Source organism: Hippopotamus amphibius, chromosome 6 (assembly GCF_030028045.1).
Source record: "Hippopotamus amphibius kiboko isolate mHipAmp2 chromosome 6, mHipAmp2.hap2, whole genome shotgun sequence".
In the NCBI taxonomy this organism is placed as follows: Eukaryota; Metazoa; Chordata; class Mammalia; order Artiodactyla; family Hippopotamidae; genus Hippopotamus; species Hippopotamus amphibius.
In genome coordinates this window covers 122,734,385-122,761,362 of record NC_080191.1, presented here as the reverse complement: position 1 = coordinate 122,761,362, position 26,978 = coordinate 122,734,385, and the positions used below count along the sequence as shown (strand labels likewise).

The window sequence follows — 26,978 nt, the reverse complement described above, 5'->3', positions numbered from 1 at the left end:
GGAATGGGTATGGCTGTGCTCAAATGAAATTTTATTTACAGCAGGCAGCCAGATTTAGCCTATGGGCTGAGTATGCAGATCCCTGGGCAAAAGTAATAATAAATGTACATCATCAGAAGCCAATATACTCTCAAATACTATAGTTCTCTATTAGCAATGCTCTCATAAACAATGCATCAATGCAACTAGCATCAAAACTTACAGGCAGTGAAGTATATAATCCTATAAGCTAAAGATTATTTTAGCCTTTTTTTCCCTCCATCAGGTATACAAAATTTCCTCTGAACATTTCAACAGTTAAATCTGTTTCTGCGTCTTAAAGCAGACTAACTGTCCTGAAGTAATGCTGACAGTACTAATAACATGTTTCCATGGTACTTCGCGGAGCAGCTTTGCAAAGTCACCCATCTGACTTCACTGAGCCATACAGTAACTTTTCCTCTTTACGGTGCATTTAGAGAGACAAGAGTTCTAAAGGCCCCAAGATAATTTCTTGTAGAATATAAAGTATTCAACTGATGGAGTACCATCATTTAAGAGATTACCATTAATTCTGATCAGTAGGAAGAGGTCAAGTTCAGTAGGACACATACTTATAATACTTGCCAAGATATTTAAGATTACAGTGCATACGTTAAGAGATGTTACTATTTTAAACATTCACAAATTTTAACAACCATTTATTTTAGGGTTAACACATCTTACTAAGATCATTAATTAATGTTACCATTAAAGCAACTTTTCTGAATATAAAACAAAAAAGGTAAAAATCTTACTCTTCCTTAAGTGCTCCCTTTTTACTAGGCTCCTCTACAAAAGCTTCTGTTTCCTGCTCCTCTGACATCCCATGCAGATATGGATTTAATGGTGGTGGCCTCCAAAAAGATCCATTTTTGAACATACGAAAATCTTCTGTCCGCCACTTAGTTGGAGAATCTCCCTAGTAAGCGTCCAGAAAGTCATTAGAAAGGTCTTATACCTCAGAGTCAAAATTAACAAAGTAACTGATTATACTTGCCTGCAGAATAGAATAAAGCTTCCACCTATAGTAAACATGGGCTGGTGTCTGGTTTTCAAATAAGAATCTAAAACAAAAACAAACAAAAAATTAAACATCAGATTCTTTAATGGAAAACTGTCTTCAAGTAAACATAAACAAATAAGAAATATTATTTGCTTATTTACTTCTAAATAAAACCAAAAGCAAAGATCCCTGAAGAGAAACACTCACCCACTGCATCTATGCCCTTCCTCACCCCAACCCGACTACCTTTGTGATTGACACTAATACTCAGAAGGTATGTATGCATCTTGCTGAGTCTTACAGTTTTATTGAACACATATGTCAAGTACTGTGTCTGACAATGGAGAGGCCTTCCCAAGACATAATTTTAAAAGAAGTGGTTTTTAAATGACTTAAGTAAACTGTAAATGAATGTGTTAGACATAACTTTTCAGAAGATAAGTAGTTTCCTATAAACCTCATTTACTCTATCATAACTTTCTTCTGAAAGACTCTTTCATTGAAAAACATAGTGAAAAGTATTTTCCTCCTAGAGAATGCTAAAAAACAATGTTAATTAACTAAGTTATGGAAATCACTGGAAAACTGACCCAAGCACATTCCAGTCTATTAAAACTGCCTTCTCACCCCGTTACAAAAATAACCTCATACTTTTAGGACTTTATTCTTGGAATATTTTTAACTCCAAAAAATAATTTTAAAGTATTTTTTAAAATACACATCTGAGGATAAACAAAATGTGGTATATACATGCAATGGAATATTATTCAGCCTTAAAGAGTAAGGAAATTCTGACATGCTACATCAAGGATGAATCTTTAAAAAAAAAAAAAAAAGTGAACTTGAAGACATCATGCTACATGAAATAAGCCAGTCTCAAAAGTACAAACAAGGTATGACTCCACTTAGATAAGGTACCTAGAGTAATCAAATTCAGAGTCAGAAAGCAGAATGGTGGTTGCCAGAGGCTGAGGCAATGGGGAGTTACTGTTTAAGGGGTACAGAGTTTCAGTTATGGAAGATGAGAAAAGTTATGGTGATGGTTTCACAACAACATAAATGTACTTAATGCCACTGAACTGTTCATGTATAAATGGTAAACTGTATGTTACATGTAAATGCTACTATAATAAGAAAATGCACACCTGAACATAGGATTGTTGATCTCTCTGTTCATAATCATAGCTTCAAACATTGGCCCTTCACGTACAACAAACTCTATCATTCGATGTATCAGGGCGAGCAAATTCCTACAACAACAACACAGTTAAAGAAAATGGATTCAGACCTACCACTATACAAAACTACACTTGACCTAAGTTACTATAATTGTGCAGAGAAAGATTATTCTGCTGACTAATACAGAATTTTATACCAAGAAAGTAACCTGGAGCATATGTTAACACCTTGTGCATTAAGAGGGAGTGGGGCAATGGGGACAAGGGAGTGGGAGGGGAGGGGAAGGTAAGGGAGGGTGGGAAACCACAACACAGCTTCAGAGTAATAAAGATTTCAATTTCTAAATGCCACTTAATTTTATTTTCCAAATGCAAAACATTAAATTATGAATCACAACTAACTGGAAAGCTGCAAATATATAAAATCAGTAACTTAGAGCTTACATGTTATCATAGCCATCTAAAAACTTACACACTATCTCAGTTTTAAAAGAAAACATTCCTAAACCAAGCACTCTTGTGGTGTTGTTGAAATGTTATATACATGACTATAATTTATAAAAATACAAAACTATTTAACAAGTTTAAGGCCTGACTGAATTAAAAAAAATCCATCCAACTCTTGTGCTTTTCTGGTACATATATAGCAGATGGAGTTTTTACTGAATTTGACCTTTAATGAGGCAACATCCCTTTGGACCACACTTCAAACTAGTCCACACAGTTCATGACATGTATAATTCTGCCTGTGTGTTATGAATCAATAAAGCAATTATACTGCCAAAGCCTTAAACGAATGGAGTCCTCTTTCCAAAATATTCCAAAATAAGGGACATGGTGATACGCCCTTCACGTTTTTCATAACAATTACTTCCCAATATTTAAGCCAAAAATAAATATATGTAACTTTTTAGTCATCATTTTGTTGATTGGGCCTACAGGAAGTCTTTATTTTTAAAATCTGATACCTTATTAGACTCCAAACACAATTTTAGACATTGATTACAGTGTCAGGCAAAAATGATTCAGCTTATTACAGCTACTTCTGACTTCTCATTTCACCAGTCTCCACTACACAGAGTTGGCAAATAACAAATGGGAAAAGCAAAAGGATATTGGCTCTTGGTACAAGGCACACACTAAATTACACCTTTAGCATTCCCAGATCAAATTAAGTTCATATAACTGCTAGAATATAAATAAATATATAGTTATAGAATAAGACATTTTTTTGCTCTATAAAGCCCTGCTTCAGAGTACATGAACAATAAAAAAATTTATATCATGTGATTATAATTATTTCTCAGTTTTCAAACAAACCTACTTAAGTGGACACTAAAATCTCTAGTGAAAAAATATGAATTTTTTTGACCTCCTAAAAGAGGTCAAAAAAATTATATGAAGGTTTAATAAATCTTTAACAAAGGGGAAACTATATATTAAAATTATTAATCCAACCTCAAATTGTTAAAAAACCCAAAAGCATCACTTAATTTTAAATCTAAAACTTCTTTCACGTTATTAATCACTCTGCAAATATGCAGTTCTTGATATCCAAATGAGAATGTATTCTCAGCATCCATATGGTTAATGACATTGTTTTAAAGGAAGGGAGATAATGTAAAGTACTGATTCAGTCCCAAAACTCCCACTGGTTATGTGTCAAATTAAAGTGAAGGGAAATTTTCTGTATTATATAAAATCAATGACTAGGTGGACAAATACTACACATCCAGAAAGTTGTATGAATTAAGTCAAAAGCAACTTGACTTGCATATTAAAGATAGATGAAAAATGGTTTAGCAAGTTTAAAACAAAGGATTCACTGTAATGGTGAGTCAAGACTTCACAGCAAAATGCATACTCAAAATTTTGTTTATAAGCTGAGCCACATGTAAAGCTGATACTGGATATATGCTTTTTGAGTGCTGCAAATATACTTTCCTGTGAGTGCTTTACCAGTGGAAAAAAAACCCACTATAGTTTTAAACAGGCTTGTAACTGATAAATCTATTTTTGGAAAATTTAAAGTTTAAAAGAAGGTATAAATTCTTCAAGATTATTTAAAATCAAAATCTGACAATTAGTTGTTGCTAACTTAAATTCAAGACTCTTAAAGAATTGTAATCACTCTTTTTTCCTTAAGGATTATGTGCTTCTTACTTTTAAAAGGGTGACTTTTCTATTAGAATGAAACAGTGTAGTACAAAAAGATGATATAGTTTAAAGTGCATTATTTTATTTTAAAATGGTAATTATCTTATTCTGGGCAACAACAACAAAAAAACAAAAATTGTCTCTCAGTTATAATAAAACCACATTTATTGGAGTTGATCGTACCAATGTCTGGTCAAAAACTGTATACTTTCCCAATCCATCCCATGATGTTTTCCTGGTCCCCCGCTGCCGCAGACAGTTCAGCTGGTGTTGCTCACCAAGGCCAATGTCAAAGAGAATTTGGTATTCTTTTGTGTTCATTTATTATTCAACCAGTGTTGTGTTTCTGTGTTTGGGAAAAGGCTTAGCTTGACTGAGCAAGAGCATACCTAGAGCATGAATTTTTCTGCTTTAACATTATGTTGAAAAAGAAAAAAAGGAAGAAAGGAAAATAAAAGAATTCCAAACACCTTTGTTGACATGAAAAAAAGTTTCTAGACATGTTCAGTATTCATGAAAATAATAGAAATTCCTTCTTAAAATCGTTTAGAAAAAACAATAAAGCTATGCTTTCAGTAAGGAAAACTCAAACTAAGGTTGCATGTTAAACAGACAATTCAGAAACCAAGAAAAAATAACAGACTGGGTCAAAATGTATTATCTAAAATTTAAGATACATTTAAAACACCTCTTTTTCCATCACAATAGTCTAACATTAGACTAACAACTCCAGATTAAATCTATTAAACACATTCTAACTACTAAAGCTGCAAAATTCCCTACATTGGTAACAATAAAAACAAAAAAGATAATGACATAAAATTGCAAAGTTTTTCACATATCACCCCAAAAAGTACTGGGAAGAAACCATTGCTCAGTCAAGATATTACCTTTTCCTCAACACCATTTTTTTTTAATTCAGAAGGGGATATTGTCTATATTTAGATCAGTAATAATAAAGAAAAACATGTACCTTTCTGTTGGGATAACCACTTTGACTATGGCTTGCGACAGAGTCTGTATATGAAGTCACATCAGATAATAAACATAGAATATGTGAGTATTGTTAACAAGTAACAAGCAAAAATATACATATGCATTGAAAATACTACACATCTAATCACAAGTTTTGCAGGCAATCACTGCATTTGAAGTAATTATACACTAAGCAATTACATAAATGCAAATGGATGTGTTCAGTGAACAATAAACGTTCACCAAATGCAAAGAATCAGAACATTCCTGCCAGAATGCACATCAATGCACTGAAATAGGTACTACACTGAGAATTATCAGATAAAGATTTTAATTTGTGAAATAATTAACTGTTTGCCTCTGACCATACAGTTTGCTACTTTGTTCCCAAGCCTTTAAAACCAGCCCTGTCATTTTAAGTGTAATCAATTCATAAGAGAACCAACAAATTCTTATAACTTGAAATTAAGTTGGTTTTTATGTTTAATAAAAAGAAAATACTCACCCTTTGCTTTTACTAGAGTAGTTAACTTTTTAAAAACCATATATGCTCTCAAATATTCTAATACCTCAGATCTTGAGAACTAAGTTATTAGCTAGCTGCCATCCAAACAATTTAGGAGACTTTCTAATTGAAAAAGCACTTAACCAAATACAAAGTATCACTTTCTCAAAACAAAGTAAATTTAGATACTACAGGTAAGCAAACCTGGATTCAACAGTGAACAAAGGAAAGAAAAAAACTTAAATAAGTGGTCAAAAAAGGAATGGTAGCCACAAATAAAAATATGACCTAGTATCCCAATACAGGGTTTCCATGGGCTAAGGCAGGGAACACATCTAAGTTATTTCTTTTTCTTTAAGAGTTGCCAAACAGAATTACACACACATTTTCTATAAAATTGTTGAAAAGAAATACTACCACAGATTTAGTATTTACAAATTAGATGCAGCCCTATGTACATTTTTTAAATTACCTTCTCAAAATCCTCCTTGTTTTTAGGTGGTGGTAACATGGGAGCATTGGGGTTTTTTAACCGCTCTCTGGGCTGCGCATTAAAAGGCAGTCCTGATGGAGGTGGGGGAAGAGTATGTTCCATCATGGAAGGAGGAATGTATATGGGATGTGGAGGAATAGGCACAGCTTTACCCCAACCTAACTTCATTTCAAAAGACATAATCATCTTTCCTAAAAGAAAGAAAAGAAAAGTCACCTTGGTAACTCTCAAAAAAAATAAAAGATCTCTTGTGATTTGAATTAATTTTCAAGTTTAACCCTTACATTTCTGGTTCATTTTTTTCCCACAGAGTTTTTATAAATACTTCTCAAAACCAAAACAATGCCTGAATTCTACAAATGGATTTCCTTACCATTTAAATTTTTTAAAGCTCTTTCAGCATCCCTTCTATTCATAAAGGCCACAAAGCCACAATTTCTCTCTCTTGCCCTTTCTTCATCAGTTCTAGGCCACATAATTTTCACGCTGGCTAAAGGTCCAAATCTTCCAAATTCTTGACACAACATTTCTTCATTCATCTATTAAAAGGCATAAGATATTTATGATATGCAAAGAGGAAAGAAAAAAAGAATTCTATGCAGCAGAAAGCAAAATAGTTTTTGCAAAATGAGAAGAGACCTATTAATACTACAGCTTTCCATTCAAGTACTGGGACCTCTACAAGGGTAAAATCCTGCCTCCGTGGGGCATTCACAAATATTTTCATACCAGAAACATTGTTTTACATAAGTGTCCAGGTAAAGAGGCTGGGTGGCTAGAGAAATCAAAAGCAGACCTTGAGCTTCACTCTTCCTCCTTCTGAGATCCTGCATCTAAAATAAGCTGTTCTACAGCAATGGTTTGTTCAGCATTTAGCAACATTTTTCAGACAGCAATGATTATCACATTTTGTTGGCAGTGAATGAAATAAAGGATCTGGTCACTTTTTCTTTTTCCAGCACCCAGCTACCAGTGTTATTAAGAACACAGAAAACAGAAAATGGTAAATATGCAATGAGGTTCAAGAAATATATATATTTTAAAAGACCATACTATGCAGAACAACCACATTTCCCATAACAACTAAGAATGAAGCAGGGGAAAGAAAATATAAGAGAAAGCAGAAATATTAGTTTGCTATTATGAAGATGAAAAAAAGAAAAAGAAATCCATAAGGAAGCAGGCTATGCATCAGAAGGGGACAGTCTCAAAAGAATACTGTCCACCACTGGTCATATCCTGATTTGATAAATAAAATCAACACCAAGTAAAACATTTCAAAATCAGAGTACAGTCCAGTTATAGAAAGAGGAGACAAGCCCTTAAGAACTGTAACAAGAAAATTCGGCCCAAATTTCACAAGGCTAAATCCCACAAGATAATTTCAGAGACTTAGCTACTTCTATCAAATTTGCTTACTTCAGATTCTTGACTTCATTTTTTTTTTTAATTAACTGACAAAGCAGGTTTCCTACAAAAGTATGCAGTATATGAGCCAACATTCACCTTACTTTTCTAATATTACCTGTGGATTAATGTTTCCAAGGTATAAATTAGTAGTGCTTGGATCTCCTACATCATGTGAGCCAGGTGCATAATCATCAAGAACTAGGACAAAGAGAAAAAAAAATTATAACCTACAAAAATACAAAGTTTGGATAATTTCTATGAATTAAAAAAGCAAAAAACTGTATTACCACCAGATGATCTATTTCTTCTTGAAGGCGCATCCACTTTAACAGGGGGAAAAGAAAACAATTCTTAGCTTTTAGAACAGTTCATCACAAATACAAACATTAAAATAAATGTCACTTACTGGAACGACGCTGACCATCAGAATCTGACTGAGGTGGCTCAAATCGACTTAACCTGCCTTTTGTTTTATGTCTCTCATCACGCTCTTCTTGAATTCTGTTGAAAATACATATAATCACTAATAATGAGCCAACATTTGTTCGTTCACAATTAATAACAGAACTTGAAATCTCTGTCTGTCATGCCAGCACTGACAACCAAGATTAGAGAGGCCCTCCGCTACAGCTCATGAGCACACTTCTGATGTATCATATAAGCAATGGAATACAAGGCCCACTTCTAAGGTGAGAAGGAAATTCAACATTAAAACCACTTAATTTGTTCTTTCTTGGCTAAAAGTCGACCACTCCTCACCCCTATCTCAGTGAGTATATACTGTTTCCACTGCAAACAGGACTCCGGACATTAGTGAAATCAATTCAATTGCATCCACGTAATGCAAGCAACCTAGATGCTGGACAAAATGCTAATTCATTTTCAAACATACCCCAAAAGATATCTAAAACAGCCTCATGGTAAGCCAGTTAGTAAAAACGAACTGGTAGACTACATTCTTCATACCTGCATCTATAAGTATCAGCTCAAAATACCTATGAGAGCCATTCTCAACACTATAAAACTTACTGTTTCAATTCTTCTTTGAAGAGTTCCAAATTGCTTTTTTTCTTTTCTTTCTCCCCTTTCTTCAGTGGCTATGAAGGATATGATAGGTTATACTTCAAACAAAACAAGGTTAAACAAAACTAATGGTTTGATAATCAGATCACTTTAAACTTATTTTAGTGCCAATTATAATCTAATTATTTAAATTAAAAAGAAAAAATGCTTCTGTTACCACTGACCTTTCCTTCCTGTTTTCTAAAACTGAGAATTTAACAATTAAATTATTAAAACAACAAGCAGCAGTCTTAAAGGAGCCACCAACTTCCCCCCACCACCCCACCCAAAAGCCTACAATACTTGGGCCAGAATACTGTTGGAGGGGTACTGGAGGGAAAATTAATAAAACATAAAGTAACTGAACTGCCATATAAGTAACTGCCATGAACAACTACCAAAAATACACACTCTCCAAAACAATCACCTTAGGAGGATATGAATTACTGAAACAAACAGTAACACCACTGGAATTCCTCTCTTAAAACTGCCGCCAAAAATGCTTTTGGAATCTCACTTTTAAAAGTGTCAAGGACTTTACATGTGGCGCAGTGGTTAAGAATCTTTCTGCCAATGCAGGGAACACGGGTTTGATCCCTGGTCTGGGAAGATTCCACATGCCTCGGAGCACCTAAGCCCATGGACCACAACTACTGAGCCTGCGTTCTAGAGCCTGTGAACCACAACTATTGAGCCCAGGTGCCACAATTACTGAAGTTCATGCACTTAGAGCTCATGCTTCACAACAAGAGAAACCACTACACTAAGAAACCTGCGCATCACAAGAGTAGCCCCCGCTTGCCACCTGCGCATACCAACGAAGACCCAACACAGCCAAAAATAAAAATAATTTGTTTAAAAAGTGCCAAAATAATTCAATGGGGAAGAACAGTCTTTTTTAACAAATGGAGGTAGGGAAATTGAATATCCACCCATAAAAAAGAATGAAGTTGGACCTCTACCTCACACCATATACAAAAATTAACTGAAATGGTTCACAGACCTAAATAAAAGAGCTAAAAATGTAGGAGTGAATCGTCATGTGTCTGAATTAGGCAGCAGTTTCTTAGATACAACACCATGAGAAAGAACAGAAAAAGCAACTGATAAACTAACCTTGATCAAAATTAAGTTTTGTTTTTCAAAGGATACTATCAAAAAAAAGGGCAAAGACAACACACAGAATGGGAGAAAACAACATAGTTGATAAAAGACTTCACTCCAGAAGCTGTATTCTTACAACTCAACAACAGAAAGACAAATAACTCAATTAAAAAATGCATCAAGGATCTGAAGAAACATTTCTCTACAGAAGAATACAAATGGACGATAAACAAAAAGATGTTCAACATCACTAGGCAAGTGCAAATCAAAACCATAAATTAGGTACAACTTCACACCCACTAAGACGACTAAAATAAATTTTTAAAATAAATGATTTTAGCAAGTAGTGATCAAGATGAAGAAAAATCAGAACCCCACTACACTGTTGATGGGGCTGTAAAATGATACAGCTACCCTGGAAAACAGTATGGCAGTTTCTCAAAAGGTTAAACAAATAATGACATGACCAGCAATTCCACTCTTAGGAATACATAAGAGAATTAAAAAGTATATGTCCACACAAAAGCCTATACATGAATATTTTCAGAAGCATTACTCCTAACAGCCAAAAAGTGGAAACAACCCAAATGTCCATCAAGAGATGGATAAACAATACATGGTATATCCATAAAATGGAATATTATTCAACCATTAAAAGGAATAAAGTACTGATATATATGCCACAATGTAAATGAACTTTGAAACATTATGCTAAGAAGCCAGACACAAAAGGCCACATGCTGCATGATTCCATCTGCATGAAATGTCCAGAACAAGCAAATCCAAAGAGACAAAAAGTAGATTAATGGTTGCCAGAGGTTGGGGATGACTAAAATTAAGTATAAGGTTTCCTTCTGGGATAGTGAAAATATTTTGAAATTAGTGATATTTTGAATATTAGAGATTAGTGACTGTTGCACAACTGTCAACATACTTTAAAAAAGAACTGTATACTTTTAAAGGGCCAATTTTATGGTATGTGAATTAATCTCAATAAAGCTGTTTCTTAATTGCTTTCAGAGATATTTTAAAAGTCATACAAGAAAAATCAGTCTCACTACTCAGTATAAACACATTTCCTCAAACTTGGCTCCAAATTACAAGACCCACATCTACCTACCATCCCCCATGAAAAATCCCACTCTCAAAGAATGAAGATTTTTCTAACACTGAGAATATTTAAAGGAAAGTGTCACTAGTTCAGATAGTAATTCCAAATAAACTTCAAAAATGTTCCAGGCAACAGACACGTTGTTGGAGTACACAGTCTTCCAAAGTAACTAATACTATACATGTTGATATACTTAAATACCCAAGTTCAGCACTGCTTAAAAAGGCAATCCTATTATGCCTAAAATATGGTTAACTTTTAACTTGCAATATGCTATGAGTAACATCAAATGTTCACTGCTCAATGAACATAAAAAGAGTATCATATGTGTCCTAATTTATTTCTTATCTCTCATCTAGGAAGATTAAGCATCAAAACTCAACATCTACTCCCAACATAATTAAAAACAAGAAACCAAAGTCCTGCTTACAGTGGAAGTACAGAAAATTATTGGCAGTGTCATCTCTGAACATAAATGGTCACTTATTTAAGTATGACTTACAGGTTTTTTGGTTTCTATCACAAGAAGAGATGGTGGTCTTTCACTGGATGACTGATTTGGAGGATTTTTTTGATCTGCAAATCTCGAAGATGGCTTATAGATTTTACCCCTTTTTTCATCTGTTTCATGTTCTTCTGAAATTTAAAATACTAAGTTTCAACACTAATTTCACATTATGTGGATTTTCTTTACTATTTTTATTAAAAATAAAACAGTAAAATGCTTCTAGTATTAAGATATATCACTAGTGACAAAATATGAAATTAAATTCAAATATTACCACCTTACTCTCAAAAACACTAATTTAATCATTTTATAGTAAAACTTTAAAAACTGTAAAATGGTATAGCTACTTTGGAAAACAGTATGGCAGTTTCTCAAAAGGTTAAACAAAGTTACTATATGACCAGCAACTCCACTCCTAGAAATACATAGTAAAACTATAAAATACATTAAAATGTTTGCAAAGTTCTCTGCCATCTTGAAACTTGAAAGGTACTAAATATTTTTTAAACTTACCAGGCTCCAATTTTTCATTAATCCACATTTGGCCATTTATTTTACCAATCAGTATCACCACTAGAGGGTGGTGATAGAAAGCAAACATGAAATCCAAAGGCAACCAAACTTCTTTCATAATTACTTGCAGTCATTCAACCAAGACTTTTTAGGTTTGCTCAAGGATTATAATGTTTACACTAACCTTTAGCTGCATTAACAACACCTCCGCGCACAAATGTTTTCACTTTATTACCATCACTTCCTTCAAAGGCAGCAAGAAATTCCTCATAAATCTCAGCAGCTGCCTTTTCATCCTCCTAAATACACATGAAAATATTAAAATTACTTGATATAAAATTATTGTACATTGGGTGAAACGTATCAAGGAATAATGTAAGCAAAACCTCTCCCTCCAATGGGGAAAGCAGGTTATTAAGCAGTCCTAATAGGCAGTAATATCTAATCCTTAGTAAATATTTATGATACTAATTAACATTGCAATTAAGAGGGGCTTTGCTCCTCTACCAGTAATTTGTGGAACAAGAAAAGGACCCACTAAGTAAATTTGTTTAGAGACAATTCAAGGGTCCAACTGTATGACAAATGACTATACAAAATGTATTATTCTATTAATGTTTATGACATTTCTAAGGCACAACAATCTAACTCAGTGAATATAAACATTTCCTTCACAAACCATATGAGTATTAGAAGTTTGAAGAAGCAATATCTCCAAACAGTTGGCATTAAAGAAAAAACCTCAGAGGAACCTTGACAACTGTAACTATTCTAAATGTCCCCAAAACATGTATGAATAGTAAGGCCAATACAACAGAATAGAAAATATAGAAATAAACCCAACAGCACATGGAAATTTAGTATTCAATAAAAGGGGCATCTCAAATCAGTGGAGAAGAGATGGGCTTTTCAATGAATGATGTTGGGATAACTTGACAGCTATTTGGAAAAGAGATAAAAATGAACCAACTCTTGATATCACATACCAGAAAAAACTACAAATGAATCAGATATAATTTTTCAAAAATGTAAGTATTAGGCAAAATATGAGGAAATTCCTTTATAAGCTTGGAGTAAAAAAATTAAACTGAAAAACCAGAAATCATAAGACTGATAATAAAAGTGACCATATAACAAAAAACAGTTTCTGCATGGAAAAAACAACACCAGAAGCAAAATAAAAAGGCAATCGGCAAACTGAGAAAAAACACTGTACCCTGTGTCACAGACAAATGTTAATACTTAATACAGGAGTTTCTAAAAACAGACATCCTACTGACTTACAGAAATATTGGTTTAGATATGAGCAGACAGTTCACAAAAATAAACACAAGAAAAGCTGTTCAACCTTACTTACAAGAGAAATGCAAATTTAAAACTACACTGAGATACCATTTTTCACCTAGCAGATTTGCTAAACTCCTTCAAAAATATCCCATTGGCAAGGCTATGGGGAAGCAACCTCTGAAACATTGCTTATAGGGATTCAAAACGGACCTGCCCATAAAGAAACCAATTTAACACTATCTAGCAGAACTATAGTTACGCATTTACCATTCAACCCAGTAATCTCACTTATAGGATTATATCCTAAAGATACACTAGGAATAAACCCATATGCATAACACTATCCCTAACTACACTACTGGAAATGGCAAAAGACCAAAACACAAATGCCCTCAACAAGTACTGTAGTGAATGCAGGATTTTAGCAAATAAACTATTGCATATCTATACAGCTACAAAAAAAACAAGCAATATTTCAAAATACCTGCAGTAATCTCTAAGATATGTTAAGTGAAAAAAGCAAGGTTTATATAGCAAGCAACTGTTCATCTAAGAAAGAGCAGGCACAACATATATTTATATACACTTGTTTATACAAAAAGAACAGACCAAAAAATAATCAAAATTGTTACATAGAAGAAAGGAAATGGTGGAGGAGACAGGGATGAAGCTAGACTTCTCTGAATATACCCTGTGTTACAGACTTAACTTAGGGTGAGAGCTGAGAATACCCTGGAGGTGAAGAATACTTGAAAAACATTTCTCTACTGTCCATACACTTAATGCCTACTTAGACACATTTATTCATAAAGATAACTAAAACTGCATTTTAAGCGTTACCTTCTTCTTTAATTCTTCTTGCTCCTTCTTACTTAAAGTTCGCTTAGCTGTACTCATTTTTCCAATACTGAATGCTTTAAGTTTGTTTTCTAGAAGAGGCTGTGAAAAGAAAAAGCATACCTTTACATACACGTCCTCAATGCTATCTATAACTCTCAATTAACTTGTTATTATGTTATTAACCCTATGGTTAATAACATACAAAAGCCATTTTAAAATAAATACATAAAGTAAAAATAAAACACAGAGAGACCGAGGCTTAGAACTCATTCAAGCTACTTGTTGGCAGCATGAATAAAAGCGCTTGAGGAGGGAAAGTATAGCTGTTTCTGGGCAAAAGAAGCAGTGATAGAAAACATACACTCAAATAGCAAAAAAGAGGCATATATTTCCATGGTTCAATAGCAGGAATCATTACCATCTAGAACCCCCAATTCAAATTCAAAAATCGCATCACTTCCTTTTATAATTCAGTAAATTACTTCATCCTTCATCAACAAAACTGATGTTTATGAACACAATAATTTCATTTTCACTACTGGGAAAATACCACATACCACGTTCTAGGTTTCAGACAAGTAAACAGTCATCAATTAATTTTGAATGTGAGAAAATAGTATTTTAATAAAGAATTCATTTATGTAACTTTAGAAGCAATTTCTTTCTAAATACAGTCTGAATAAATTGTAGACTTCTAATTGTTCAATCAGTTATTCATTTGACTGTTAATTTTGATTCATAAACTTTTAAGAGAGAGAAATGTTTATTAAATACAGACAAAATATTAACCTGCAATTGAAATCTGAAGGTTTCTCTCTCACCAACCAAAATGAGAAGTTAACCAATTACAAAATTAAACTATCACTCTCCTGGTTATTAAACAGGCTTGCCCTTGGCAAGATACAGAATGGAAAAGTAATATTGCTGCAAACTACTTCAAGGTTACATTAAAATCCCGTTGAAAAAATAAAGCAGTTCAGAACTCAAAAGTCAATATTGGGTTTCATGAACAGATTCAAAATAAATTTTTTCCCAAAATAGAAAGGAAAATGTTTTGCTATCATTCAGCACCTTTGGTTTCAACTTCTGAAGTTTAAACAAATGGTAAAATTACATATAAATTCAATGAAAAATATAATTTTACAAAACAATTCCTGTCCTAAATTTTACTTACATTCTAAGAGCTAAACTTAGACACCTATGAGAGAAATGGTTAAGGAAATTATGGAATATTTACTCAAAAAATATAATCATCCATTAAAAAGTTTGTTTATAGAATTTTTCCTAAAATTAAAAAATTAGACCTGGACTTCCCTGGTGGCGCAATGGTTAAGAATCCACCTGCCAATGCAGGGCACACGGGTTCAAGCCCTGGTCCAGGAAGATCCCACATGCTGCAGAGCAACTAAGTCCATGTGTCACAACTGCTGAGCCTGCACACCATAACTACTGAAGCCCGCACCTGTAGGGCCCGTGCTCCACAACAAGAGAAGCCACCGCAATGAGAAGCTCAAGCACCACAACAAAAAGTAGCTCCCACTCGCCAAAGCTAGGGAAAGCCCACGTGCAGTAACAAAGACCCAAAGCAGCCAAAAAAACAAAAAAAAACAAAAAAAAGCAAGAAAAAAGAATTAGATCTGAAGTCTTTTAAAATGTGTTCCTGTAAAATGGACCTCAGCAAAGTAAAAATACATTTATGCTTACAAATATTAAACAAGAAAAATAAAGTGTTATTAATATCAATACTGGCTGGTAATGACTGTTCTCTTTACTATAGTTTCCAAATTTAACCATGACAAGAAAACACTATTTGAAATTTAAAAAAAAACTAAAAGAGCACGAGACTACTTTGTAGATACACGCAGTAAAGACACTCCTTCTCTGGGTGCCAGGGTCACCCTGGGCACTGCACTGACCAGAGTGAATGCATCTTCTTCTGTGTGCTTCCCAGGCCAAGACTACATATGAGCTCTCTGAGAACAAGAAGTGTGTTTTAAGCATCTGTGTATTTCCAGTGACTGGCCTCTGGCACTTGGTTCAGTAAAGGTTTGGCATAAGGGGAGAACAATAAATCTATTAACCATTTTACATCCAAAACACTCCTTGGTTTTTTAAAATAAAATTAAAAATTTTAAATGAAACATATCTTACATATGAGCTAAAAAATATTTCCTTAGATGAGTCTGAATTTATTGTTAATCCAAATAGAATAATGAATACTGTTTTCAAATAGTATAAGATGAAACAACAAATACAAAACCAGGACATTCAACTACCAAATTCAATCAAGCACAGATCAAAATCACAAACTATCTTTTCTTATCTTTACCAATACTTACTCTTGAGAGATTCTGATGAGGAGAATCACAAACGTTTTCACGGGCACTCTCATTCCTATAATTATGTTTCCTTGGGCTCTTAGGTCGTGTCCGACTTGGCATATCACTATCTGAGGGTCCAGATGCATCCATCTTCAACAAAAGGAAAACAAGTTTTTAAAAATCATATACATAGTACTGAAACTAGAAACAACCCAAATTTTCTATTACTGACAAACTTCATTATGTACTATCAAAATGCATCACTAATAATCTCTTAATCCCATCCCTTAATACCACTACTGATTTCATCAGAGAAGTTCTTAAGTATAGAAAATTTTCAGTAATTCTAACTTGCACTTGAAAGCTCAAATTTTATATCACTAACAAATAGTTGTTTTCCTTGAAAAGGGTTAGTTTCCCTCATTTTCAAGAAAATAACTGCTGAGTGCCAGAACACCCAAGTCTGATTAACTATAATCTGTCAGTTGCACCTTTAAGGAAAAACGGTATTCCAGGGACCTCCCTGGTGGTGCAGTGGTTAAGAATCTGCCAACCCATGCAGGGGACACAGGTTTGATCCCTGATCCAAGAAGATCCCACATGCTGTGGAGCAAGAAAGCCCATGCGGCCACAACTACTGAGCCCACGTGCTGCAAACACCAAAGCACTCTCACATAGACCCCGTGCTCCACAACAAGAGAAGCTACTGCAATAAGCCCATGCACCACAACGAAGAGTAGCCCCTGCTTGCCACAACTAGAGAAAGCCCACACACAACAATGAAGACCCAACACAGCCAAAAACAAAAAGGTATTCCATGAAAAAAGGAGTCAGTTTTATTTTACCACTTAATCCCACAAGTACTTTTCCTCAAGAAAACACCACTTTGGCAAGCAGAAGTGCCTTACATGTGCCTCCCATTTCATCACTCAGAACATTAAAAAGACCCATACCCAAAGACAAGATTTAATATTAATAGTTTTTACTGCTTCATCAAGAACATTCTTAAGTGAAACTAGCATATTTTTTTTACTGTGCCTGGTGGGGAAGAATACAATGACTACTAGCACATTTTGGTGACATGGCCTTGATTCGTGCTAAGGTGCCAACAGTTTACCCATTAATTGCTTTTGCACCATTAGTGCAAATGTCAACACAGTGAAGGCAAATGATGTCAGTATTATTACAAAATAGTTCTAAATTCAGACCTGAAAAATTCTCAGCGACCCCAGGGGTCTGAAGACCAAACTTTTAGCGCTGCTATAACAACACAAGCAAAGGAACGTTTATTGCAATATTATTCAAAATGTCAAAAAGCTTTAAACAAAATGTCTATGCCCATCAACAGAGAAATAGCTTAATAAATAATTGTACCTCCCCCATGGAACATTAAGATGCCATTAGAAAGACTAGAGCTGTATCTGTTGACTTGCAGGGATTTCCAATAGGTGTACAGTGCAGCGTGAAAAAGAACTGTGTATAACACAAAACTTGTTTTAAAAAATGTATAAGCACACACACTTATGTATGTACAAAATTTTACAAGCACAATAAACAAAGGAAACATACATACTTGGTTTCTAACATGGTTTGAGGGGCAACTTATGTGAATACTAGAATACAAAAAAAGAACACAAAACACCTAGCAGAAAAGGTTAAAGAAAATAGGCACAAACAATGCAATCATGTTTATCAAGTAAAATCTAAGGGATAGTAGGGATACAGAAATAAGAAATTAAACTTTAGGGAAAAAAGACACGACTGCCTTTTATACTCACGTGTGCATCTGAAGATCCAGATGAATGAACATCTGATGATCTGGTCTGCAAGTATTAAAATAAAAGCCAACATTTAAATAATCAGAAAATGTATTATGCTAACCAAACAAGTATTTCTCATGTTATACAGACTTAATCTTTCCAAACTTGTAGCAATTTCTTCTCAGCTAATAAAACCAAACAAAGGTAATCTCTGACTTACAAAAAAAAAAATTGTGATCCAAACTACATGTGCCACCCAAGTTCAGTCTTCAAATAATGGCACTTTCCAATAAAGTCAACTGTTAAAATTTCATCTCATTTTTTAAAAAATTGATCTACATTTCAGATTATATATGACATATAATAATTTATTTTTCACTATGCAGGTAAGGATGAAGAAGCCAAGCTATAACACTATCAACTAAATAACATGTGGTGTCTTTCCGTAATTTTTACTTGAAGGCCCAGAATTTAACTCTGTCACTGAGTTGTTTTTATTTTTCAAGGTATTAGGTAGTGAAATTTTACTTATTTTACATATATTTAAGTATTAAAAGTGAAATCAAGAAGCTTGAGATCACAAGTATCTCATCTGATCCTAGCTCTCAGTTCTAGAGTTCAAATATAATGCACAAGATGATATATTCATTTCTAAGAGAAAACTGATATTTTGCATGATGTAGAAAAAAGCAAATAATATCTCTATGGGTGTACACAGTACTGCTTTACTTATCCTGCTGAAACATAATCCTGATCAGATTTTCATACTGAATCCATTTATTCCTCTGAACTCCATTGTACTGGACCCTAGGCAAAATCAGCCCAAGACAACCAAGCACTGAGCTACCTCCCATTTCCATTCTTTCTTCCCATCTTTTTCTGACCCCAACTTCTATTGTGTCCCTCCTATTCACTTTCTTCTCCCTGCTAACCTTTCCTAAAAGGCAAGATAGCATGGAAGAAATTTTTTTATATTTAAATTTAACCCTGTGAAACACACTCTGAATTACTGTTTGAAATGTGCCCATTTTCAGTCACTTAAAAAATCCAAGAGAATAACTCCTCTTAAAAAAGAAAAAAAAAGTTCAGTCAAGAGACTGAGTGAATTGAGGAGAAAAAAAATTCAATTGCCTTCTATATACCAGTGTTAACCTGCTAGGTAACAAAAATAACACCCTAATCATAATAGTAAAAAAAAATAAAAATAAAAATAAAACACCTAGAAACGAACCAAAGAAATATGTACAACTTGTGTGAAGAAAATACAAATTTCACAGAAGGGCTGTTATTCAAATCACCTTTTGAAAAGATTCATCACATTCCTAGATGGGAAAACTCATTAAGACAGTCAGCTATACCTAAATTTATTTACGTATTTAATGCAATTTCATTCCACAGCACAAAATCCTAAAGGGAAGTCTCTGCAAGAGGACAAAGGGGATTGCCAAAAATAATTCTGAAGTTCACCCAGAAGAATAAGCATGAAAGAGCAGCTAAGTAAGTGCTAGCCTTTCTTTCTTTAATCTATGCCACCACATCCAAATCATCATTTCTAGGATTTAAAAATAACACCATGGCTTAGGATGATGTATCAGCTGATTTCAATTAACCTAAGATGGCACCAGTCATATTCACTGCAAACCAAACATTTTCCACTGATATGCAGCTATAGCTACAGAGCATTCAGAATGAAATTTTTTTAGGCTTGAGAACAGTTTAAGAGATGCAAATAGTAATGAATAAAAATTTTAGAGGAATAACCAACTTTTACAGCTAATGGTCCTGGTAAACAACAAATGTAATGCTACTTTTGAAGCCAAGTCTCTCCCTATACTTAACCTGCGGCTGCACTCTATTATTTGTCTTGGGTTTGGGTTTTATGTTTTTACTGAAGAACAGCAAATTAGTGATGTTTAAAAACCTTCTGAAGTCCACAGCACAATTCCTCATCTAAATGAAAAGACCCAAAAGCAAGAAATGAAAGGGCAAAATAAGGGACGTTAGAGGTAATAAAAAAGCAGATGCAAGAAAAATTTATCTCAAGATAGAGAAAGCAGGTATAGTACAGATGTGGGTAAGGACAGCAAGAAAACTTAAAAAAAAAAAAAAAAAAGGATCATTCTGATGGCTGCTGAGGAGATAGAGGTGAAGCCAACTAAACCATACCAAAAAACTTCTTTTCGGGCTGCTCCTACTTTACTTCAACTGAAAAACCCCATACACCTGAGATTTCAAATTAGCAAGCTACCCACAGCAACATTCCTCCAACATCTCCACTCTGCCTAGTCAGCTCTCCATTCCCATGTCTCCTTCCTCCTCACATCCTCTAAAGCATCAACTTACATCTGCACAAGTTTAACAATCACTCCCATAGGAAGCATATCAACACTTTTATTGTACTGAGATGACTTCCAATTCCTTACCTTCAACCTTAGTGCCTCTCCTGGGTTCCAATCTGTTCTTAAACAACTTCCTGGACATCTCCACCTGAATGCCTGCAAGTTCCTCAAATCCAACATATATAAAACATAGTTTCCTCCCAAACTAGCTTCTCCTGTTGACCTTCTTACTTCTGACACTGAAAGGTAACTCTCAATCAGTCATAAACTGCGAAGTAGTAAAATGTTAAGAACACAGATTCTGGAATAAGACTTCCTGTTTTCAGCACTTACCAGCTTTGTAACCTTGGGCCTAGTTCCTTCATCTGCGAAGCTGAATAGCACCTGCCCTACAGGATTGTTGTGAAGGACAAAGACAGGTGAAACACTAAGAACAATGTTTGGTACATAAAAGTGCTCAATGAGTGTTAGCCAGCAGCATTATACCAGAGTCATCCTTGACTACTTCCTTATCCCCCATAATCCACCGAGTCAAATTCTGTTCACCCCACCTCTAATAAAACTCTTCTCCAGGGACCCTTTTTACTAAAGACACTATTGTGGTTCAGATCTTCCCTTTATCCAACCCGTTTACTGGGCAACCACTTACTGGTACTCTGCCTTGCATTAGAGACATAAAGTAAAATAAGACATAGCTCTATGCCCTTGGGAGCTAATAAAAGACAAGCAAAACAGTGTGGCTATACCACAAGAGCACAGAGGGCAAGCAGATCTTAATGGGAGTGGGGACAAAAAAAGCTTAGAAAAAGCTAGAAAGTGTTAGAAAAGCTTCCCAGAGTATCTGAGGTGAGATTTTTTGAAGCAATCTTTAATATTTATCAGCAGCATCGCAAAAATCTTCAAACTAATGCTCCTCACTCCCAAATTCTTCCTAAACTATGTCTTCAGAATAGCTTTCCTGAAGGACTTTCCTGCCTTGAATTTTTCATAGCTCTCTAATTTTATTCCATAGGTTTTTAAAGCCTCCACAATTTAGCTCAAACTTACCTTTCCGTCTTAGAAACTTTTATTCCCTATGCAAATACCCTACACATTGGCTAAAGCAGACCACTTATCAGTGCATTTACCAGTGATTTATTTTCTTTACCTCACCCATCTCCTTCAAGTACCTCTATGTCTACCCTTCAAAACTCTGCTCATCGTTCAAAAGACTCAAACTCCTCCATTCCTGAAGCCTTCCCCACCCCACCCTCCATTCAACCAGCTGTCATTTCTTCCTTTAAACTTTTACATGCTTCTGATATCTCTGCCTTGAACTATTATGCGTTGATTCTTCTTCCACTAAACAGCATGCTCCCCAAAACTGAATATCATCTTATTTAATGTTTTCTTCCTCAAACACAAAATCTGGCAAGTGACAGAGCCACAATATACTTGTTGACTTAACCAGTTGGAACAAGTATCTACACAACAAAACTGCACTCCACACTCACTATCAACATACTAAGCTGTCCACTCACCAACAAGTAGCAGCTACCTAGCTGAATGCCACTTACCAAGACAAACCAAAGTCCACCTCTCAAAAAAACTTCATAAAATCACTGAGACAAGCACTATTTAACAGAATTAAATAACAAACCTGAAATTATCCTTAAAACTACACCCAAAGCACTACCAGTACATGAAAAGTTGAAAGTACATTTTGAATGATCTGTAATCTAAAATGAGGAAAAGCCAGGTGAAAGAAATTAACTGCTCAAGGAAGAGACATCTAACAGTACCAAATAGCCTCAAGTGCTACTAACAAGTACATGTTGCTTTAAAAAAAAATTATTTCAGCAAAATATCTAGCATGTGGCCAATGTGCAATAAACTGTTAAAGTTACTTAATAGTGTAAGAGGCAAATTATTTGTAATATTAATAGTTTGAATTTAATATTCTGTAGGAAGTTGGGGGGGTGGATTGTTTTGTTTTGTTTTCCAGAAATGATGCTCTTTGTAAAAAGGGATAGAGAGACAAGAGTCTTCAACTTGCATATCAAATAAGCCCTCCTCTCATCTGCCTTACTGGCATGAGTAGCTTTTTGTCAACTTATTATAATTTCCAGGAAAAACAAAGCTTCAGGAATAAAAACCAAAAGAAAATAAAAACTAGACTTTCAAAAAACAAACAATTCAATCCAATAAGAAAAAAAATTTTAAATCATATTAATAGTCATATTCAAGCATCAGCGCTACAAATACTAAAATTTCTAAAAGTCACCAATCAAGAAAGCAAAAGTTCCTAATTTTTCTCTCCGCCCCAAAACACAGCCTTCCACCCAGAAAACTAACCACCTTATATTTCAAGATAAGGTGGTTATCTTACGGTTACAACCATATTATAATATAAATTCAGTTTAAACTAAAACTAGCAAACAACAGAGCCTAATTTTTCAAGGTTTGTGTTCCGTTTGGAGTTTTTGATATTCAATTCTTACATATCTTCAGGTACCACCAAAAAAAAATGTACACCTTAGGATCACAAGCCTTGAATGAATCCTCATTATAGATATTTCGCACAAGTGAAAGGCTTCTGTTAATCAGCAGTCAGTTAAAATAGTTCCCACACTAATTTAGCACTGGGTGTCCTAGGAAGCCAGCAGTACTTTCTACTTTGCTCACTTACCTCTCTAATCCAATTTTTGACAATATGGCAAAAAACAAGCACTGTCACAAACTGGAATTACAGGGCACACAATTCCATTATATTAGCAGGATTACCAGCACCGGAGATGAAGAGGGAATGAGAATACCACATTCTCTTCATCTCCTCATTGTGCTGAGCAAACAACTCTTACAATCAAAATAAATTAATTTTTATAAATTAAATTCTAAGGAAATATGTTTAACATTTTTCTAAGCAAACAATTATATGTGCTTTACCTCTCTTTCCAAATGCAAAGCTACAACATGGCACCCCTCTCCCCCAAAGCATTATTTTAGTCTGGTGATACAGGAATAAATGCATAAGAAATCTTTAATTCCTAAAACATTTACTGAATTTCTACATTTGCCAGGCTTTAAAATAAAAAGTACAGCAAAATTACACAGAAAATAAAGCTCAAGGGGTCTCTTCATTAGGGACAACTACACAGAAAGGGGTTTTCTAATTTAGTCTCTTCATTTTGTAATTAAGACACATCAAATAATTTTGCCATTGTCAATAGCAAAAAACGCTATTACAGGGCTTCCTAGGTGGCGCAGTGGTTAAGAATTCGCCTGCCAATGCAGGGGACATAGGTTTGATCCCTGCTCCAGGAAGATCCCACATGCTGCGGAGCAACTAAGCCCGTGTGCCACATTAAAAAAAAAAAAAAACGCTATTACACATTTTATTTTTTTAATTTCTTTTTATTGAGGTATAACTGACATACAACACTATTAGTTTCAGGTATACAACATAATGATTCAGTATTTGTATACACTGCAAAAAGATCACTACAATAACTCTACTTAATAGTGGTCACCAAACATGGTTACAGTTTTTTTTTCTTGTGATGAGAACTTTTAAGATATACTCTTAGCAGCTTTCAAATATGCAATACAATATTATTAACTATAGTCACCATGCTGTACGTTACGTCCTTTTGTACATTTTTAAATTAACATTTTTCTCAGTATCTAGAAATATGATTAACAAGCACCCCTACCCATATCAATGGGAATTTAACTACCAAAGAGTAAGAATGAATATGAAACAAGAATCTGTTTACTCCATCCGTATGGTAGAATATGTCACTCATCTGCACTCCCCAGAGACGGAAATCAAAACATAGATCAAAGGCTAGAAATTCCAAATACTGCAGTGTTAGCCAAAATGATCTTATACTCTCTCCAATGAATTCTGGACTTCCGTTAGAAATAAAAAGCAGCCATGTGAGCAGTCATTATGATAACTGATAACTTACATTCTAAATCTCAGGATTAGAACTTATCCTGACATTTTGAAAAGTAAGTACTTTTTATTTCCTCTAAAAGCAAAGGGGAGAGGAAAGGAACTAAGTTTTTTTATGTACTTTATATTCACTCATTTAATCCTTACAACAGCCCTGTAGAAAAGAGATTATGTCTATATTATAAACAATGACACTGAGGCTGAAAAGTTTAAGCAATTTGCCTTGATATCACAAATATAATTTATTACCAAGTCAGGATGTGAATCCAAATATCTTTTGTTATCAAAACCCATAATCTCTCCATTATACCATGCACCCACCATATTAATGGAGAAAATCAAGTCAAGTCCTGAGATATTTTACAGATATCGGTAGGAAATCTCTTCATAGCATCAATCTAAAGCAATGTAAACTAAAAAGATTTATTGCTGGGAGATTCAACAATTTACTTACAAGGAACAACCATGATAAGTACTACTAGATATTAGAGGAGAAAGCCTGAACATATACATTAAAATGTTTTCAACGTATCCAAGGCCTCAAATAGAAGATACTTAAAATATTACTTTGAAAACAAACAAAAATAGTGAAGCTTATGCGTGAATTTTATGGCTGTCCCAGCAGGGCTGTTTTTGTAAGAGTTCGCTGAGAAAATGGGCAGTCATGTACCTAACTATTCCCCTCCTCACCAAGGGGAAAAATACTGGGGAGAGGAGAAACAAACAAGGAGAAAACGCAGGACATAAAGCACCCAAGACTGGCCCTCTACCATAACTTTTACATAACTAAAGTATTTCTGGTAAATCCATTACTAATTACGAACTAATTATAAACATCGTTCACCAAATGGCATAAAGATTACGATTTAACAGAAACTGAGAAAGAAGTATATAATACAGGTTACATTTCCCAGAACAAAGTGTACACACAGGACTAACCCTCTCTACCGTAAAGGTAACTTCCTAATAACCCACTCACAACCATACACAGTCTTTTAGATGTAACAGTTCTCAGAATCTTTTATTACACAGCTTCTTGCATCAGCATCAAAAAGCTTAACTACTTTGGGCAGTACCAATTACTTTCAATATCGTGTTGGAGATGAGAAACTCAAAGCAAAAAAACGATTAAATGACCCGTCCAAGATGGCAACTTAGGACCTGATGCTAATCACAACCTAACTAACGCTCGACTACTTCTCCAGCTCAATGGTTTCACAATACGCGCACACGGTTCCCTGTAAACTCAAAAGTAATTTAATAGTCTTAAGTGGCTTCCAAATCTATGGACGTTCTCCTTTCAGAAGATGAGGAAGACCCCAAGTCCTCGAAAATGAACCCTCCAAAGGGCTCATTTTATACTTCCTCTTACATGAGACAAGACCACGTGTAGAGCGTAGCATTAACCTTGGCGACGCATCACCGCAAAAGAGAACTGCACTTCCCATCCCGCGTCCCTCCACTTATGGGTCCTCCCCTCACAACTTATGGCCCTAGACTTTATTCCCTGGAGAACGTGAGAGAAATTGAGGGAAGCCGGAAGCGTGCGAAATCCAAAACCCAAGAGCAGAGGAAAGAGAGGCAGACACTTAAGCACCGGGAAGCGATTCCCGCCTCTCCCAGCCTCTGTCCGGCGGCCTCACAGCGCAACAAGCTGAAATACAGGGGCGTGTTTTCCCGACTTGAGACCTCCATCTAAATCCCTGATTTCACTCCAGTGCTAAGCGCAGGCCGAAATACTCACGCCACCCGCCCTGGGCCCGCCAGTCTCGAGCCGAATTCAGGCCGGGACTAGGGCGAGATACCAGGCCTCTCAACCTGCGCACCCCGGTGCGTCTGCGCCCCGGCCTACCGTCCCAACCAGAACGCGGACCCCCACCCCAATCTCCTCCCGCTGTCCAGAAGCGTTTGTAGTCCCCAGACGACAGTGATAGACCCACTGACTTACGAAGTCCTCCAAGAAATTACCTTTGAACTGGCCTTCTGAGAGCCGCCTGGCGTTTTGTCCGCCATCTTGAGCTTCGCCCCTCCTTCGGCGGCGACAGCAGCACGGGCGAGTCGAGCGCCGAAAGGCCGGATCTCAGCGCTGCCCGCCAGAGGCGCCTGCCAGGCTGAGCAGTCGACTGCCGAACTTGAGGAAATTCAAGGGGAGCGGTGCCACGTGACTTCCGGTGTTGGTCCTTTTCCCGGGCCCGCCCACTCCGCTGAGTGTTTGGGAGCGTCTGCCTCCGTGGCGGTTCGTGTTCCTGGGCGCGAGAGTTTAGAGAATCTTCTTCTCGCTTTCAGGGCCGCCTGATATTTCACTCTTTTTCTAGCGACAGCCCTTGATAGGTGCGAGCCAGTTGCACTTGCTGGGCGAGGAGGAAAAGCTTTCTTAAAGAAGAAATGCATGGTCATCTGGGGAGGAGCTTTTACTTAAACTCAGAAAATAAATCTGGAGCCCACTGGGAGGAG

At 35.4% G+C, this 26,978-nt stretch overlaps 1 protein-coding gene across 3 annotated transcripts in view; it reads right to left on the bottom strand.

Moving 5' to 3' along the window:
• The window catches only part of U2SURP (U2 snRNP associated SURP domain containing), a 53,737-nt gene extending 27,173 nt beyond the window's left edge, over positions 1-26,564 (bottom strand). Inside the window, exons 1-16 of one of the 3 annotated variants that reach the window (XM_057738467.1) lie at positions 26,493-26,564; positions 18,267-18,311; positions 16,507-16,638; positions 14,168-14,266; positions 12,225-12,339; positions 11,522-11,655; positions 8,772-8,839; positions 8,149-8,243; positions 8,030-8,065; positions 7,858-7,940; positions 6,706-6,871; positions 6,312-6,523; positions 5,333-5,376; positions 2,170-2,274; positions 1,019-1,085; positions 777-940 (exon numbers count right to left, since the gene is read on the bottom strand). In XM_057738467.1, coding sequence (XP_057594450.1) covers positions 777-940; positions 1,019-1,085; positions 2,170-2,274; positions 5,333-5,376; positions 6,312-6,523; positions 6,706-6,871; positions 7,858-7,940; positions 8,030-8,065; positions 8,149-8,243; positions 8,772-8,839; positions 11,522-11,655; positions 12,225-12,339; positions 14,168-14,266; positions 16,507-16,638; positions 18,267-18,311; positions 26,493-26,537 — 1,610 coding nt within the window. In that variant the 5' untranslated portion in view covers positions 26,538-26,564. Of the gene's footprint in view, positions 1-776; positions 941-1,018; positions 1,086-2,169; positions 2,275-5,332; positions 5,377-6,311; positions 6,524-6,705; positions 6,872-7,857; positions 7,941-8,029; positions 8,066-8,148; positions 8,244-8,771; positions 8,840-11,521; positions 11,656-12,224; positions 12,340-14,167; positions 14,267-16,506; positions 16,639-18,266; positions 18,312-26,492 lie in introns of those variants that run through there. The other 2 variants (XM_057738468.1, XM_057738469.1) reach the window with 2 other exon arrangements.
• Between the last annotated feature and the right edge of the window lie 414 nt (positions 26,565-26,978).